This window comes from Primulina eburnea, chromosome 6 (assembly GCF_022965805.1).
Source record: "Primulina eburnea isolate SZY01 chromosome 6, ASM2296580v1, whole genome shotgun sequence".
Taxonomy (NCBI): domain Eukaryota; kingdom Viridiplantae; phylum Streptophyta; class Magnoliopsida; order Lamiales; family Gesneriaceae; genus Primulina; species Primulina eburnea.
In genome coordinates this window covers 35,121,243-35,140,791 of record NC_133106.1, presented here as the reverse complement: position 1 = coordinate 35,140,791, position 19,549 = coordinate 35,121,243, and the positions used below count along the sequence as shown (strand labels likewise).

At 34.6% G+C, this 19,549-nt stretch overlaps 1 protein-coding gene across 5 annotated transcripts; it reads left to right on the top strand.

The window, feature by feature from the left end:
• Positions 1–21: 21 nt before the first annotated feature.
• LOC140834675 (DNA mismatch repair protein MSH5) lies at positions 22–18,736 on the top strand. 5 transcript variants are annotated; one of them, XM_073199723.1, is made up of 34 exons: positions 22–166; positions 499–530; positions 655–749; positions 828–911; positions 988–1,060; positions 1,719–1,782; positions 4,650–4,804; positions 4,945–5,046; positions 5,190–5,217; positions 5,304–5,335; positions 5,428–5,485; positions 5,759–5,845; positions 6,076–6,132; positions 6,494–6,595; positions 6,736–6,780; positions 8,015–8,092; positions 8,196–8,246; positions 8,338–8,419; positions 9,113–9,186; positions 9,292–9,391; positions 9,634–9,730; positions 9,843–9,932; positions 10,020–10,084; positions 10,177–10,235; positions 16,175–16,251; positions 16,328–16,414; positions 16,506–16,567; positions 16,642–16,703; positions 17,377–17,430; positions 17,531–17,616; positions 17,994–18,025; positions 18,108–18,131; positions 18,320–18,435; positions 18,505–18,736. In XM_073199723.1, the coding sequence occupies exons 1-34, from the start codon at positions 131–133 to the stop codon at positions 18,589–18,591; spliced, it is 2,433 nt and encodes an 810-aa protein (XP_073055824.1). In that variant the 5' UTR covers positions 22–130; the 3' UTR covers positions 18,592–18,736. The 5 variants fall into 5 exon arrangements, 4 of the variants coding, with proteins under 4 accessions (XP_073055824.1, XP_073055825.1, XP_073055827.1 ...); XM_073199725.1 differs by having other exon boundaries at positions 58–166; positions 499–588; XM_073199724.1 differs by lacking the exon at positions 6,736–6,780.
• Positions 18,737–19,549: the final 813 nt, after the last annotated feature.

Sequence of the window (19,549 nt, the reverse complement as noted above, 5' to 3'; positions counted from 1 at the left end):
GAAATTAACTGTAAAATGAGCTTGTTTTTTTAGTCGCTCTCTCCCGCCTTCGAAACGCGTGAATCTCTCGTACTTCATCGTGCAGCTTCCGAATTCAGAATTGTTACGTGAGAATCAAGCTTCCGGAACAATGGAAGAAGTCGACGAAACGGACGCCGAACCTCAGGTGTAATTTTTGTCTCTATTTCTGATTTTGTCATTGCTTAGTTCGACAAGTTCTATAGATTTAGCTCGTTTTAGTAAGTTTTATCTAATCGCTACTGCTCCTGATTGAAAAAATACATTAGTCTGTGACCAACAATTGCTTAATAGGAAATTTGAGGTCTGATAAAAATTACGGAGTATCCACAGGGAATATGTTTGCGCAATAACTGGAGATGTGATAATGACCGAGTTGGAGTCATTATGTTTGCTCAAAAAATACCAGTTGTTTTGAATGCACTGTTTAACATTTCTGAAGCTAATAATTCCTTCACATTCCAAACCTTACTGTGACAGGTCTATATGGCTTGCATCATCCACGGTCGAAGGTAACCCCATTTGAGAACAAATTATTGTATGAGCATTCCACTGATGTACTAATAAAAGGTCCGAGTTATTTTGTGTTTCCTTATGGATGGAGAAAAATAAGTGATTCGTCCAAATGTTTCCCAGAGTTGGAGTCTCTTATTATGATTCCAGTACCTGTCAACTTAATGTGATGGAATTTTGGGAAGATGGTGACAAAGATTTTCAATTGGTCGATATGGGTACATGAATAAAGAACATTCTAACATTTTAGTTTCATACATTTTTATGTACTTACCTATGATGGACTCCTGGTACAGTAAAACTTCAAGCCAAACCATGCATCATTTATACGAGCACTAAGAGTGAAGAATCGTTCTTGGCTGCTTTACAAAGTTCTTCTGGTAAACAACTGTGAAATGATATTTTATGTAACTCTGTTTAGTCATCTGTTTTACTAAGTAATATATGATGACACAGATGGGATGACTGAAGCTCCAACTGTGAAGCTCGTTAAAAGTTCATTATTCAGCTATGAGCAAGCATGGCACAGGTCAGAGCAGAACTTCATATCTCTGTTTCCATCCATTATTTCAGTATTTATGGAGAATTATCCATAGAGGTGTCATTATCTCTAGAAACTGGCAGCTGCTACGCCAAATGGGCACAGTGACATCTGATAGTCAACTTGGTTGGTCAAGGCATCTCAAATTTATATACCAATAATTCGACCAGTAATTGACAACATCATCCAGTAACTTTATCAATGGAAGTATGTAAAATATGTTTTATCAGGCATAAAACGACTGTTTCTGGCAGTCATACATATATTTCTACTCATGCTTCTGTATGTAAGATTCATTAAACTTTTAGCTGATCTAGCTAGCAGTCAAGATTGCGACCCATCATTTTGTCAAATGCATCGAGTACAATGATTTGATTGTTAGATTGGAGAACCCTAATTGATTGCATGGAATACACGTGGTTTGAAATCTCACAATTTCTCATATGACATCGAGTTGGTTCCTTGATAAATAAGTATGGGAAAGATCAGGATATTAAGGATCTAGCTTTTGTATTTAGTTCAAATGTTGTCTGATTTACATGCAGTCCATGGTCAATCTTTGCAAGAATCCATTGGTATCTCTATTTTTCCTGTTTCCATATTGTCTAGTTCTTATGATATTTGTTTCTTTTTCTGCATGAAACAGACTCGTGTACCTGCGAGTTACTGGAATGGAAGAAGGGCTGAATATCAAAGAGAGGGTCTCCTTTGTAAGTTGAACATTTTGTGCTGGAATCCCAAATCTTGTCCTTGTTTCATCTTAATCGTCTATGCCTCTATTTGACTTGGTATTTGTATTATTTTGTGGTTTCATTTGCCAAGTAGAAAGCAGTTAAGGTTTATCTTTAGGCCTTTGTAACATACAATTTCCTCAAATTGCTCTTAACTGGAGTTCAGCCACAAAATGCAAAAGATATCTTCTAAATAAAGGAAGAAACTGATATAGTGTAATCCCTAACAACATGGAAACTTTGATCTCAACACTGTTTTCGAAAACCCATGTAATCTTTAAGGGTCTGTCTGGAAGTTGGTGGGGTTTGTCCGCCAATACTGTATTTTTTATTTAGAAGGAATGATGAAGTACAAGACGGCGCTTTTATATTCATTCGGTCCATGATCTATATACCTATAAAAGTATGGATCATCTACAATGTTTTTCAATTGTGCATTATCTATAATACCCTTCATGCAAACTTCAACAAATATATATATATATGTAAAATTGTAACAAATGCTAATAAATTATCATTACAACATACATTGATTGTAGTAATTTATACAATTTCAATAATAAAATGTAACTCCTATATTAATTTATCAAATAATAGATCTTTATGCTACATTTAAATGTTTTATTCTTTTAATTTTCTTTCTATATTTTTTAATGATTTTATTAAAATTTTGTAATTATATTTTAAGTGTAATTTATAATTAAGTAATAAATAAATTATAGTATTACAAGAAGATGTATAAAAAATATTAACTATATGTCCAATAGTAGAATAACATGATAAATATAAAATAATATGATAATATAAAGTTTAATAATAACATATTTGAAAAATTGAAATAAGATGTCACCACACTGTTCATTACTATCATCATTATTTTCTTTTCGTTGGTTTTCTTAAATAATTTATTTTATATAAATGTGTGTGTTAGTGTGTATGATGTTAAATTCTTAATATATTGTATGTTCATGACTTCTTTAAGAGACTTAAATATCAAATTAATTACATAGAAATGAAAGCGAAATTTGAAAAGACTTGTCAAATTATACCAAAGATTTAAATACATTTGATATAATTAATAGGCAGGTTTAAAAGAATCTAATGAAAAATCAAGAAATTTGGGATTATTGGTTCTGTGATCACAGTGCTAGACATTATGACCAACATATCTAGCCGGGAACTAGATATTCATGCAGATGCAAATATGTGCAGAAAATAGAATGGAGATTTCAGGACTTGTTCAAGCGAGAAGAGGAAAATGACAAATCAAATAGGAATCAAATTTTCTGTTAATAGCTTCGAATCTTAGCAAATGTAATTTTAAAAAAAATGATAGGACAATGATTATGATGATACATGACACTAAAGATTAATTTAGAGAGGTGTCATTTTTTTCTCTTTTCTGAGATAGAATAGTGATATTTCAATTATTAATTTAAGGAAATGAATCTCCATTTAATAAAATTGTTGGAAATGAAGTTTTCTTAGTTTACTGCTTTAAGTAAATATATCTAGGACATAGAAGGGGTTAGAGATGACAACTTTTCCCACGGGTTTGGGACCCTGCGGGGAAAACCTGAAACGGGGATGAGATCCCCGATTTTTTCGGGTTGGGGTTCGGGATCGGGTATTTTTTAAAATCTCTAAAGTAGTTCGGTGAGGATATGAGCTTACTATCCCAAACTCCGAACTCGCCCCGCCCCGCCCCATTGTCATCCTTAGAAGAGGTGAATAAAGTATTTATTTACTTTATTTTCAATTCTTGTGTTTAAATATATTATTATTTTTCTCAAAATACAATTTGTATCCATATGCTTTCTTTAGCTAATGAAATGTTTTATTATTTTTTATATAATTTATTGACTACCAAAATGCAGGTTTGTGAAATATTTTGAATTTACGATATTTATGTGGTTATAGTTTAGAATATAACTTAAAATGAAAAATTGTTGTCATATATTCTTAGTTATTCTAAAATTATAAGTAAGTACTATTTTAGATTTTCAAGATGAAATTTTTACATTTTAGGAACATATTTATCTATTAATTGATGTAATGAGTAGATAAATATCAACATCATATACTAAAATGTTTTCTTCCACTCTTATATTGCTTAATTAAATAAAATATATTCATATAATTATATTTACACTCTTATATTGCTTAATCAATTCAAATCCTTTCATATCATTGTATTTGTATTGTTATGTTAGTTCAATTTAGGACTTCGTCTGTAAATCATTATTTCAAATTCTTATAATTTGTTTTGATCTATTTTTTCCGAACGAAATATTGTTCGATGGATTTGATCACGTTATGTAAAGATTAAAAATATTTTTATTATTAATTTATTTTTAGTTATTTAGAATTTGGGTTCACGTGCGGATGCACGTGCTTTTATGCTAGTTAATGAAAAAATGGCAATAATATATATGAATTTATGATGAAATGCTTAACAATTTCATGCTTTTGAGTTTAATGCAGTTTTGTATTTGAGGCTGTTGAAAGCATGTAAGACAACTGTATAGGAAGAATTATTATCATAGTCACCAATTGGTTTCAGACAACAAAAATTCACAAAACATCATAACTGCTTCCTTTCACTGTTATCAAAAGTTTGAATGCTTGTTATAAAGTTCAGCTTTTTGGTTCAAAACTCCAATTTTTATCTCCTCGGGGAAAGACAGTCCTGTAATATGTATTAAACTCCATATTCGGTATAGCTTAGCTTATGCTAAGAAATAATATGGTCTGTAATTTGTATTTATCTAGTTCTTTCAAACTTTAAAAATACTTATTAATTTCATTGGTTTAATTTATTGATGAGACATTTTCTTGACCTGTAGCTTAGTTCCATGATGGACATTCGAAGTGATGTTCAAGTTCGTGCGAGTGGGGGACTTCTTGCCATATTGGAAAATGAACGAATAGTGGACACCCTGGAACAGAAAGAAAGTGGGAATGCATCAATCACAATTAATTCACTTTCTGAATGTTCACTGTATCTTTTCCGCCATCTTAGTTTCTTTCTATGTCATGCCATATTTCCAAGCATAGCTTCTTCTGCTGTATGTACAATTTTTTCCTTTGCTAAAGTTAAATTCAATATGCTGAGTTGGACTCTTTAACAAGCAAATTAAGAAACAATTTTCTCAAAGTTGATTCAGCTGCCCACGAAGCATTGCAAATATTCCAAATTGACAAACATCCAAGCCATATGGGCATTGGTAGAGCAAAGGAAGGGTAAATGCAGATTCACATTCTTTATCTTTTGTTTAAGATTAATACACAAGCAATATGGGCATTGGCATAACAAAACAATGGTAAATGCTATTGCATCCTCCTGTTCATATGCTAAACAAATAATCTGTTATTTTTTACTGCAGATTCTCTGTTTATGGGATGATGAATAAGGTTTTATGACACTGTCATCAATTTAATCTTGAACTTTGCAATGCAAACATAAAAGTTTACACTTATCTTTTTTTCCCATTCTGCAGTGTGTAACACCAATTGGCAGACGTCTGTTGAGGTAAGATCATGTCCAGGTGTCACGGTATTGCTCCTACGGTGATCTGTCGTATCTTTTGAGGGACCTTGATCTAATACTTCTGTTTCCATTAGGAATTGGTTCCTGAAGCCTATACTAGACCTTGACAAGTTGAATAGTCGTCTCGACACTGTATCCTAGTCCTAGCATTATTTGTCATTGTAGGATTTTGGGCTTAACTTATTGATTTGATTGAGTTTAGAAGTTCTTGTCATGATCAAACTATATACTGAAAGCTCGTTGAGAATGATATAAGATGCATATGAAACAGAAACTTGATTTTATATAAACTCTGGAGATGATACTTCTAAGTTTTCAAGTTTTTGATGGATTAAAAATGTTATTTGAGTATGAACATTGTATCCTTGTTGGCACTGAGTGAAAAAGTTTCCCTAATGAACCAAGATATCTTTCTTTCTTTGTGCTGAAGAATTATTGGTTTCTTTGCGTGAAACACTGAAGTCTGTAAAAGATATTCCTCATCTACTCAAGGTACCAAAATCTTCCCTCTTATCTCTTTTCTATAAATATCCCATTGCATTATTATTTCATTTGCATCACTTATTTAAATAAATTTTATTTAAATAAAAAATGATGAATACGTTATTTTTCAGTTCTCTAACCTTTTTCTAGTATTTTTTTCTCCGTTTTCTCCATTCTTTTTGGTACACGTATTACGTTTTCTATGTTTGATTCAATATTTTGGAATTTTCTTCTTGAAGAAAATCAATTCTCCAAGTTCTTTGTGCACAAGTAGTGACTGGACAGCTTTTCTGAAGGTATGGACATTACATTCTTTCAGAAAACAGAGTAACACTTGATAATCTATAACGCTGATGGAAATTTGTTTTCACATTTCTGTGATTGCTAATCCCTTATAACCATTACCATTCCTCTTGTCCACTTAACCAGTGAATTTTTAATGCTCAACTTTTGTTCTCTCTTTCACCTTCTTCTTTCTTCTTCTTAGTCACTGTGGAGATTCACGAATCATCTTGGATTTATCAAGATTTCAGATAGTTGTCAACACCTTCTTCACAATTACTAAAATCCTTGTTCTCTCAGTTCCCTTGATGTTGATTGCTGGTATCAATTGACAAAATATTTTTCTTCTAAAAAAACAAGTATTTTATTTTATAGAGCATGTGTTCACTGCTGCACATCAACAAGATATTTGAAGTTGGAATTTCTGAAACGCTACAAGAACAATTGAAGCATTTGAATGTGGACATAATTGAAAAGGTATGGCTGCTGTTAATTGTTTTTTTTGTTGATAACTTTTAAATAAGTTACGGATCATTACGTCCCATATTGTAAACCATTGCCTTTTTCTTTAGTTTGTTATAATTTTATTATCTCACTGCCTCCATGTTACATTGTAGGCCCATCTTTACATTTCAACCGATGTAGCTTATGTGTATGAATTGGTTAGTTGGTTCCTCAATTATTTTTATTTTTGTTATTTTATCCAATTGAACATGAATTACAGTTTTTTCATTTTTAATAGAGCAATGAGTGGATGTCGACCATCATCATTGCTTCTACCAATTTTATTCCAAGAATATTTATGCATCACATTTGGTGTTCTAAATGCTGGTACGTCCATGAGATGTCTATGTTTCCCATGAAAGATATCAGTTCGGAAACATAAGTTGAAGAAAGGTATAAAATCATGGATGGAGAAAATTGGCTGTCTTATTTAATTAGGTTGATTATGAAATCATTTGGTTGGTGAGATGATAGATGGAACTAAAATAGTTTGTACAAATACTATTTTGGGCATGACCGATGTTCAGTATGGCATTTAGTGCACCCAGCTGAAACTCTTTAACATGACGTGAAGAGGTTTGACCTGGGTTTTATTCGCAATTGGGTCTAATTGGCTCAACCTAGTTATAAACTTGTGAAAAGTGAGTTGGGTTGGTAGTATATAGAAGTAGAAATAAATCAGTGACACTGTCTTTTTTAATGAGAGGAAAGAAGAGGAAGAACGTCTAGAAAAGGTAGAGAAAAAAGATTATTAAATAAAAGGAGGAACAAAGGATAGCCAATTTATTTTTAAAATGGCACAAAAATTTGAATCGATTTCATACAAACTGGAGAAGCTGTTTAAAGTTTGAAACAAAATAGCATGGGAAATATATGAGACTAGGAAAGTTTTGTTGTTTGATTATTTTCAAGAATCTAGCATCTCCTTTGCATTGAAGTTTTTTTTTCCACTCGAAATAAGTTCATGGTGCTTTGTAAAAGCACTAGAATATTTTTCAAAGTTCTCCTTGACATCTGAAAGTTTACTGAGTTTTATTGCAAGCTTAAACTCACTTTCTACCAAAACCCGGGAGCAGCGTTCCCATCAGCATCTGAGTCCCGTTCCTGTCTATTTACTTTATTTTGTTATATTATATTCTCAATTTATTGCCAGCTTAAACTTACTTTCTACCAAACCCTGGGAGCAGCGTTCACATCAGCATCTGAGTCATGTTCCTGTCTATTTACTTTATTTTATTTTATTATATTCTCAATTTATTGTAGTACCTGAATTTTTTTAAAAATTAGATATTGGTGAACTTTGATATTTGTTTATGTCGTATATTATTCAACCAGCAGTTAATAAAATAATGTGTAATTGTTATATTTGGCGATTGATTGTGAAATTTGTAGGTCATTGGTGTTGTGGATGTAAATCGAAGTAAAGATAAAGGTTATGAGACGATTGTAAAAGATGGTTTCTGTGATGAGGTGGGGAAATGTTACAGTTATGGAAGGGATTCGAGGGCTTGGCATTCCCTTTAGGTGTTTGCAGTGATTCGTGTAACTGGTTAAGCTATGTTTCTTAATGCAGTTAGATGAGCTGAGACAAATATACGAGGAGCTGCCAGACTTTCTGGAAGAGGTGCAATCAAGTGATTTTTTGTGTAAATCATGTTTGATGAATAGTAAAGGAACATCCACATTACATCATGCAATTTTAACTGCAATTGCAGGTTTCATCCCTGGAACTTGCACGGTTACCTCATATGTCTGGGGAGAAATTCATTCCTTGTATTGTGTATATACATCAGATAGGTTGGCTTGGACTTCCATTGTTGTTTCTGATTAAATGGGATTGTGAAACTTTGCTTAGTTCGAGTATTGTTGTTCTCGTCCTTGAGATGGTTTGCAATGTTGATGTCAATTCCACATTTTCTGTTTGATAGGTTTTAGTCCTTTCTTTTAGTTTTCTGAAGAACTTCATTTTCCTTTAGGAACTTGATTTTCCTTTAGGAACTTGATTGCTTTGCTCTCTGCACCGTGCAGAAAATTAACAAAACTTCAGTAGCTTCTTTCCCCTTAATAGGCGAGTCATACCTAAATTTTTATTTTTTGAGTCGGCCATTTAGATTGAATGAATTCGAAAGTGTTTTTGTGTGACCAGCTATATGGCAGCCATCCCCTGGTCTTTAGACTCTTGCTTTTTAGAACACATTCATCATAGTTTTGCAACTTTTTGTTTGTTTGTTTTCCCCAGAAATATCAAAATGCATAAATTTATGTGCCATTCATGGTTCTAATTTTATTAACTGAGTTGCTCACCATCGTAACTTAGAAGATAAAGCGGAAATAAAACTCTGCGAAATTTGCTAGAGTCTGACATCTTTCTTCATAAATGGAAGAAATTTAAATAGCTTTAATTTGTACTATATGATGTCTTTTCACGTTTTGGAAAGCATATTGCCTCTTTTTTTTTTAATCGAAGTTCAGTTTTTATGAAATATGCAGGATACTTAATGTGCATTTTTGAAGAAAAACTTGACGCTAGCATGCTAGAGCAACTTCAGGATTTTGAATTTTCTGTGAGTTACAGTTTATAATCATGCGTTTTATGACTTATCAGTTTCATATCTTGAGCATGAGAGCATCTTATTAACTTCTATGTCTATTGTTGGTGAAATACATAGTTTTCTGATGAAGATGGAGTTTGTAAGAAGTTTTTCTATCGCACTGCAAAGACACGTGAACTAGATAATCTTCTGGGAGATATATATCATATGATATTGGGTAAGTTAAAAAAGCATTTGTTATTGGTTCTCGCTTACTACATTTTTGAGAATCAGCAACCAGAACTTTAGGCATTACGTAGCATCCTGGTTACACCAAATTTGATCTTGTGCTGGAATTACTCTTAACAATTTATTTTACGATTTTTTCCACAATTAAGGCATGCATGTAAGCATTCTTGTTTTCAAAGCATTAGTGAAAATAATCGATTATCTCTCTTCATTACCATCTATTTTTCCAAGACATGGAGAGAGCACTCACTAGAGACCTTGTCAGTCGGATTCTTCAATTTTCGGTCCCCATTCTTGAGGCTGTTAATTTTGCGGCGGAGCTTGATTGGTAAGTACTTCAATTTCCGGTTAATTCCATTTTCTCGCTCATTTTTTCCATGAGACCTCTAAATTTTTTATATATTCTTCCTTGTCCTGATTATGATCAAGTTATTATCTAGCTTATCATCATTGGCTTTGGTTGCTCGTCAGAACAATTATGTGAGGCCTATTTTGACTTCAGAAAATATGCTTGATATATTGAATGGAAGGTCTGGGTCGTTCTGCTTTATAAGACACTTTGAGTTCTTGTTTATGAACATCAGGGAATATTTCTTGAACTTTGTTCTTGCTATCAGGCATGTTTTGCAGGAAATGACTGTAGACACATTTATTCCCAATGATACAAAGATTTTAGAGGAAGGTATTTTGCAAATGCATGCGATCTGAATTCATCAGTTATAGATATACTCATTGTTTTGGCTGCTAGAGAAAGGTAATAGATATGTTATTCAGGAAGAATCAACATCATCACTGGGCCTAATTATTCAGGGAAAAGTATCTACATAAAGCAGGTTTGTGAGAAAGACCTTCCCATTTCTAGATCAGCTACCACCTATAACTTTCTCTATTTGAAGTTATCTTCATAATTGAACCTTCTAGAACTGCATTTTGTGTAGACATTTCAAGCACATTTTTTATTCAAACAATTTTTTTTAAAGTTTGGTTCAAAGTTGGCTACCAAACTTTGAACACACATCCTCCATTCACACTTCACCAAACCCAAATTTTTCCTATAAATACCATGCATTTGCATCCATTCAATCCATCCCAAAAACATCCCAAAAGCACAAGCATTTGAGTGTTGTATAGCCTAGTCATTTAGATAAATTTTAGTATGCTCTGTGGTTGCGGCAATGTCCGATCTTCCACATCAGAAAGAATTTTCTATGTGATTAGAGTTGTGTTAGTTCCACTTTGAAAGTGAGATTGCGTGTGTTTCATCCAAGAATAATTATTCTTGAAGTTCTTGGTGTCCCCTAAGTTGTTCTAGGGAGAGTTGTTGTTATCTCCTATTGTTGTAGGAACGATTTGTACCCATTATTGATATAGTGGAGATTTCTTTTGTTGGACTTCGGTCTCGTGGTTTTTCCCTAATTTGGGTTTTCCACGTAAAAATCCTTGTGTCGTTTTCTTCATAATTATTATCATTGTTGATATCGTGGAAATACTTTGATCTGATATTATCGCTAAAGGGAAAAGATTCAACACTTCCGCTGTACGAAAAGTTATTTAATTTGGCTATCTTTCCCAACAAGTGGTATCAGAGCCACATTAGGATACATGGAAGAATCCATTGGAGGAATGTTTAAACTCAACGGATCAAATTATTCCATATGGAAGCCAAGCATGTTGGACCTGCTATATTGCAAAGATCTGTATTTGCCATTGAGTGGAGATAGTGCCAAGCCAGAAAACATATCAAACGAAGAATGGACTATACTGCATCGAAAAGCTGTCGGTTTCATACGACGTTTTATCGAACACAGTATATTTCATCACTTCGCGAACGAGAATAAAGCTGATGCTCTGTGGACCAAAATTGAAGCTATGTTTGAGAGAAAGAATGCCTTGAACAAAGCTTCGATTATCAGAAATCTTGCACGACTGAGATACAAAGAAAATGCAAATATGACAGAGCATCTGAATGCTTACCAGGGTCTAATCAACCAATCTATCACCATGAAGATTACCCTGGATGACGAAGTTACGGCACTATTGTTACTGAGCTCCTTGCCAGATAGTTGGGATACTCTTGTGGTGTCGCTCAGTAATTCTGCTCCTGATGGAAAACTGACATTACAAACAGTCAAAGATTGTCTTCTAAATGAAGAGTCCAGAAGAAAGGAGCAAGTAGCCAACTCTGAAACTAAGGCATTAGTTACAGAAATAGTTGATAATCGAGGAAGAAATTACACCAGAGGACCTCATAAAGGAAGAGACAAATCCAGAGGAAAGTCCAAAACCAGAAAAGAATTCAAGTGTCATTATTGTGGAGGTCCAAATCACTATGAAAGAGAATGCAGAAAAAAGAAGAGAGATCAAAGGAATGGGACAAAGTCGGAAGAGAAAGACACGACTGCAGTTACATCCGATGGAGATATTATCATCCTTGGTGATGATGCATGTGTCAGTATATCATACCAGCAAACTGATTGGATGATTGACTCGGGAGCTTCATATCATATTACTCCACACAGAGATATGTTTGCGTCCTACTCAAGTGGAAACTTTGGCAAAGTTAGAATGGCCAATCAAGGTTTGACTGAGGTCGTTGGTATGGGGAGCATTGTCTTGGAGACAGATACAGGGTGTCATCTCGTTACATCATCTCTACAGGCAAGCTTGATGATGATGGTTGTTCCAGTCACTTTGGTGGAGGAAAATGGAAACTCACCAAAGGATCTCTTATTATTGCTAGAGGTATGAAGCAAAATTCTCTTTACCTCATGCAAGCAAAAATATCAAATGGAGAGGTTCATGCATCTACAAAAACCTCATCCATTGAGTTGTGGCACAAGAGACTTGGACATATTAGCCAGAAGGGAATGGAAACTTTGGCTAAGAGAAAACTCCTTCCTGAAGTATATGGTATGCATTTGGAAACTTGTGTTGATTGTTTGGCCGGAAAACAACACAGAGTTGCATTTCAAAGTTTTTCTTCATCAAGAAAAACTCAACGCTTGGAGTTAGTACACACAGATTTGTGTTACATGAAAGACAGAACTCTCGGTGGTGCGCTGTATTTTGTGACCTTTATTGATGATTTCTCACGAAAGGTCTGGTGCTTTGCGTTGAAATCTAAAGATCATGTCCTTGAGGTCTTTAAGCATTTTCACGCAAAAGTTGAAAGAGAAACAGGAAAGAAACTGAAGTGTATTCGTTCTGACAATGGTGGTGAATACAGGGGTCCGTTTGAGCAATACTGTATAACTCATGGTATCAGGCTTGAGAAAAGTGTTCCAAAAACCCCTCAGCACAATGGTCTAGCTGAAAGAATGAACAGGACAATTTGTGAAAGGATAAAGTGCATGTTATCACACTCCAAATTGCCCAATTCCTTTTGGGGCGAAGCTATGAGAACTGCAATTGATTTGATCAACCTTTCTCCATCAGCTGCGTTAGATGGTGATGTTCCTAACAAAGTTTGGACAGGGAAAGATGTCTCATACAAACACTTGAGAGTGTTTGGTTGCAAAGCTTTTGTTCATATACCAAAAGATGAAAGATCCAAGCTTGATGACAAATCCAAAAAGTGCATATTTTTGGGTTATGGCCATGAAGAGTTCGGATACAGATTATGGGATCCATTGAATCAAAAGATTGTTAGAAGCCGAGATGTTGTATTCCTCGAAGATGAAGTTGGTTCTGATGCGGAACACAACAAACAATCACAATCATCCAGTTCAGAATTTCCAGTAAATTTAGATCCAATTTATTTCCCCACAATTCAGGATCACGGGGGAGAAACACAAACTGAGCATGATGAGATAATTGAGCCAATAGATGCTCAAGACAACTCTTCAACTCCACCTTCAGAAACAGAGATCAGAAGGTCCACCAGACAAAGAGTACCTTCTACGAGATACAACCCACATGAGTACGTGATGATCACTGATGACGGAGAACCAGAGAGTTTCAAAGAAGCTGTATCAAGTACACAAAAAGATAAGTGGATCGAAGCAATGAAAGAAGAGATGCAATCGCTTCATGAAAATCACACCTACAACTTAGTAAAGCTACCAAAAGGTAAGAAATCACTCAAAAATAAATGGGTTTACAGGTTGAAGACTGAAGAAAATAAATCACGGCTAAGGTACAAAGCGAGGTTAGTTGTGAAAGGTTTCAGCCAGAAGAAAGGTGTTGATTTTGATGAAATTTTCTCACCAGTGGTGAAGATGTCCTCTATCAGAGTTGTTCTGGGACTTGCAGCTAGTATGGATCTGGAAATAGAACAACTCGATGTTAAGACTGCATTTCTTCATGGTGATCTAGATGAAGAAATATATATGGACCAACCTGAAGGATTCATAGTTAAAGGCAAAGAGGATATGGTGTGTCGACTAAACAAAAGTTTGTATGGGTTGAAACAAGCTCCAAGACAGTGGTACAAGAAGTTTGATACATTCATGATGAATCATGGGTACAGCAGAACCAATTCTGATCATTGTGTATTTGTTAAGAGATATGATCAGAATGATATCATCATATTATTGTTATATGTTGATGATATGTTGATCATTGGTCATGATCCAAGCAAGATAGAAAAGCTTAAGGGGGAGCTTAACAAGTCTTTTGCAATGAAGGACTTAGGATCAGCAAAACAGATTCTTGGAATGAAGATCTCTAGGGATATGGCCAATAAGAAACTATGGTTATCTCAAGAACAATACATTGAGAAAGTTCTTGAAAGATTCAAAATGGATAAAGCAAAGGCTGTTGGTACTCCACTTGCAGGTCATTTCAAATTAAGTTCCATTCAATGTCCCACAAGTGAAGAAGAAAAGAAAGAAATGGAGAGGGTTCCTTATGCTTCAGCAGTCGGCAGTTTGATGTATGCAATGGTATGTACGAGACCTGACATTGCTCACGCAGTTGGCATGGTAAGTCGATTTCTCTCTAATCCTGGCAAAGATCACTGGTCAGCAGTGAAATGGATATTCCGATATCTGAGAGGTACTTCTAAGTTTTGTTTGAGATTCGGAACTAGTCAAACTGTGTTAGAAGGTTATACTGATGCACATATGGCTGGTGATGTTGATTCTAGAAAGTCCACATCCGGATACTTGATGACATTTGCAGGGGGAGCAGTATCATGGCAATCAAAACTTCAAAAGTGCGTGGCATTGTCTACAACAGAAGCCGAGTATATAGCCACAACTGAAGCATGTAAAGAACTACTATGGTTGAAGAAGTTTCTACAAGAGTTAGGTTTGAGACAAGACAAATTTACGCTCTACTGTGATAGTCAGAGTGCAATTCATCTGAGTAAGAACTCTAGTTTACACTCAAGGTCAAAGCATATCGATGTAAGGTATCATTGGATCCGGGATGCGTTGAACGAGAAATTGTTACATCTTGAGAAGATACATACCGATGATAATGGTTCCGATATGTTTACGAAGTCATTGTCCAAAGAAAAGATGGAAAACTGTAGAAATATTACAGGTCTGTTTGAATCTACAAAATGAAGCTTGAGGGGGAGAATTGTAGACATTTCAAGCACATTTTTTATTCAAACAATTTTTTTTAAAGTTTGGTTCAAAGTTGGCTACCAAACTTTGAACACACATCCTCCATTCACACTTCACCAAACCCAAATTTTTCCTATAAATACCATGCATTTGCATCCATTCAATCCATCCCAAAAACATCCCAAAAGCACAAGCATTTGAGTGTTGTATAGCCTAGTCATTTAGATAAATTTTAGTATGCTCTGTGGTTGCGGCAATGTCCGATCTTCCACATCAGAAAGAATTTTCTATGTGATTAGAGTTGTGTTAGTTCCACTTTGAAAGTGAGATTGCGTGTGTTTCATCCAAGAATAATTATTCTTGAAGTTCTTGGTGTCCCCTAAGTTGTTCTAGGGAGAGTTGTTGTTATCTCCTATTGTTGTAGGAACGATTTGTACCCATTATTGATATAGTGGAGATTTCTTTTGTTGGACTTCGGTCTCGTGGTTTTTCCCTAATTTGGGTTTTCCACGTAAAAATCCTTGTGTCGTTTTCTTCATAATTATTATCATTGTTGATATCGTAGAAATACTTTGATCTGATATTATCGCTAAAGGGAAAAGATTCAACACTTCCGCTGTACGAAAAGTTATTTAATTTGGCTATCTTTCCCAACATTTTGTTTCTGTTGTTGAAGCCAAATGGATCATACTTTCTAGCACATTTAATTGATGGCAATCAATAATAAAGTTTTTAGATACCCCATAATAACCCATCTCACATTCTGAAACATTCCACGTTTTGCAGATAATTTTTGCTCGATATTTTAAATGTTACACGTGCTTGAATATTTTGCGATTGAATTAATTTTCCTTACTTTTCCCAAGAAGTCCAGAAAATATCCAATTCATGTTGCTTTACTTCTTTCATTTCCCTCATGGTTATTTCTAAGTTTGTCTATGCTTACGAAGGGACGAGGGGGATCATGCTTTTAAAAATTATCCAGTCCACATCTTGCAAAACTAATTGCCCAGTTCAAATAAGATGAGTATTAGGAAGAGTGGTGATGTGTGATTTAAGATACCGGAACAGGGGTGCCGGTTTTTGGTTCTTGATTTTATTTTTCTTTTAGAGATCAGAATTTGTTCGATACAGTTTGGAGCCTTTTTTGGGGGGTCATATTTGAGGCAATGTTCTTTAATGGGAATTGTCTTGAAATGTAGTTAATACTCGAAAATGTGTACGTGTTACATGTTACTAATGCATTTTCTAAAACTCAGGCTGCGTTGATTGTTTTCCTTGCTCACATCGGAAGTTTTGTTCCAGCTGATGCAGCTACTGTGGGCTTGACTGATAGGTCACATATATTAATCCAAGTTTCCAGATTTATCTATGCTTTAATAAGAATGAATACTTATGTATGTTATAAATAGGATATTTTGTGCGACCGGAAGCAAGTTCATGACTGCTGAACAATCAACATTCATGATTGACCTTCAACAAGTGGGGATGATGCTAAGGTTTGCCACGAGATCACAAAATTCCCATTTTGCTCACCAAACACCTGTTTCAAAATTTATCCATATTTTGAAATATCTTTATATAATCTAGGCATGCAAGTTCACGATCTCTGTGTCTAGTCGATGAATTTGGAAAAGGAACCCTTTCTGAAGGTCAGTTACTTCCATAATGCAGTTCTTTATGTTGATACTTACCGTGTCTAATGTTTCTTAAATATCAATTTCAGATGGCATTGGTCTCCTCGGTGGAATTATAAATTATTTTGCCTCATATGATAACCCTCCAAAGGTTTACTGTTGATACTGCTTCTAGATATAAACTCCAAGTAAAGTAATTCCGCATATACATAACATCATGGGATAATATTGCTTCAGATATTGTCTTCAGTCAGTTCAGTGCTACCAGGACTATGTTGCATGTTCTTATAGCTATTTTGCATACTGCCTGTAGAAGTGTTGTTAACTTGTTATATGACTTCTGTTTGACCATATAATATAAAACATTTTGTTCATTCCCATGAAAAAGACGAGGTCTTCTACATTTTGATATTGCCAAATCTCACATAGGATTGAATCTGCTTCCTAAGTATTATAGTGACGGTAACTATGTGGTTCAAATATTTGAAATTGTACAGTATGTCAAACATAGCAGTTTGGTTTTTGTGCCACACAGGCTAGATGCAATTGCTGCTGAAACAGACCCAACACAGCACATACTCAATAAAGCTTTGCAATGATCTCTCTCATTTTTATGTGCATGTTTGTTTACTCTACTTTTGTTTCTGTAGGCTGTAATTGTAGGAGTGAGTGCGTAAGTTTGATAACCGACAGTTTTCGACCAAGTTTGTGCATGAATTCACATCAGATTCCCATCCAATTTCATGAAGGCCTTTTTTTTCTTGGAAGTCAACGTATTTGTCTGCTAACAACTATCCTATATGCAAATCTTCGCTTTTCTGCAGGTCTTGCTCTCCACTCACCTAAGTGAGATATTTGATGATGGTTATTTAATGGAGGTAGCATTTATTGGGGCCCTTGGATTACATAGGCAGTTATTTTGACCTCTGCTTCTGTTTATAGCCCTATTGTTAAATCATCACCATTTCATATCTGCAGACGGACAGGATCAAGTATTATACCATGAGTGTCCTTAGCCCACACGAGAGATGTACAGATGTTGACAACATTGTATTTTTATATAGGTATATATTGCATTTTTCATTGTTATATTAACTACCACAAGTGTCAGATCTCAAATTAGGAGGTGTGGACTACCCATAAAATATGGACCTTGTTTCATCATTGCTTTTTTATGTAATGGAAACTTGATCATTAGTACATGCTTCACATATGTCAGTATTTAACATTTCCAAAGCATTTTAAACATCTGATCCCTACTTTTAGCTTTAACCATTGATGCCACAACCCTTTCTCTGTCGTTGACTCTCTCGTTTTTAAGTAGATGAAAACACAAATAGACAATATCTGGGTTTTGATGATTTTACTAATTGTTTATGTCATTATATGTGTAACTGCGGTGATTGTATTTTAATCTGACATACTGCTTTTAAATTGATAGGTTGGTTCCCGGGCGTGCACTTCTTAGTTACGGTGAGTAAGAACCTTCCATTTTTTCATCGAGAGAGGCTTATGTTTGCTTCTTCAAAATCACTTGCAATGTTTTGTCTTGCAGGACTACACTGTGCAATACTAGCCGGTACGTTTTGACTACGATGTTGAGATATTTGCAAGCATATGTTACATTCGGAAATAAGATTATGACACCCGAAGTATTAGGAAATTTTTGCGGTCGTTTTCCGATTGGTGGGAGACATCTATATTCCGTAATATCTCGGGGGCTCCTTCAATTACTTTGAGTTCCCTTATGGCCTTCAATTTGCGTAGGAGTCCCTGAGGAAATTATTAAGAGAGCAACATGTCTACTTGATTCCAATGGAAATAACAAGAATGTGGAAAGGCTTTGTCATGACAATATTTCTGCTCAAGATCAGCAATACAAGGTGCACAATGTCTTTTCATTTTTTACAATACTTGGGGGTCAGTATTTTTACCTATATATTGTTTTACAGGAGGCTGTGGAGAAGCTACTAGCTTTTGATACTTCAAATGGGGATTTGCGTCTTTTCTTTGAAGAAATATTTCCTCGTCACCACTAAAACCTTGACTTTTAATGAATTTGTATAATTTTAATTTGGTTTGTGACAAGTATTTTGCTTTATGGTATGTGACATGAGACTATGCGTTTGGATTAATTTTATCAGCTGTGTAGTAAAATGTTATGAAGTAAATGAGCAAAAGATTTCGGAAGATCATTAGCTGAGAAATAATTTGATAATGGCTGAAGCTTTCAGAAATTTTAGTCAATAAATCCTATCATCGCCGAGTCTTTAAAATTCAAAGTGCTAAAAAAAATAGAAAGAAGTGTTTATTAAAAAAAGTACGAACAAATAATATAAATTAGTGGGATAGCTCAGTTGGGAGTGCTTCGATCTGAAGTCACGTGTTCGATCCCACGGTCACCGCAATTTATCTGATTTTATTATTTATACTCCGATTTGGGCTACAGATTTTTCTTCGCTTATTTAATTTACTAAAATTTGGGCCTACATATTTTTCTTAACGGGCTTATACAATTTTCACGTATGGGCTTCGAAGAGAATCTTCTATCATTTTTTTAAGCGGCCCCCTAAGGACTTACCGTACAAGTTTTCACAGTTGGTGCCGAAATTATATCATTTTTGAAGTGGAATTGGGACTCATATATTATGGTATTTAATATTTGAATTTCGACATTCACTCCATTATCATTTGGCATACTGCCAGCACAACACTGTTATGCTTCAACCTGGTGCTAGGAATCAGACGCTATTTTGGCACTAATCTATTGACAAAGTCGTTTCGACTTTGTTTTCTCCTCCTTTATACAATACCTACCATTTCAACCACATCTTATTTAAATAAAAATATAATCATAACTTAATTTTAAATATTTTAAAAACCGCAAGTTATCCCATTACTAATTTTTTAACCACTTTTCGTCTCCCAGACATACCCATTTTTAGTTTTCCAAAGTTCCCAGTTTCTATAATATAACTATTTTTATTCAAAACGAAA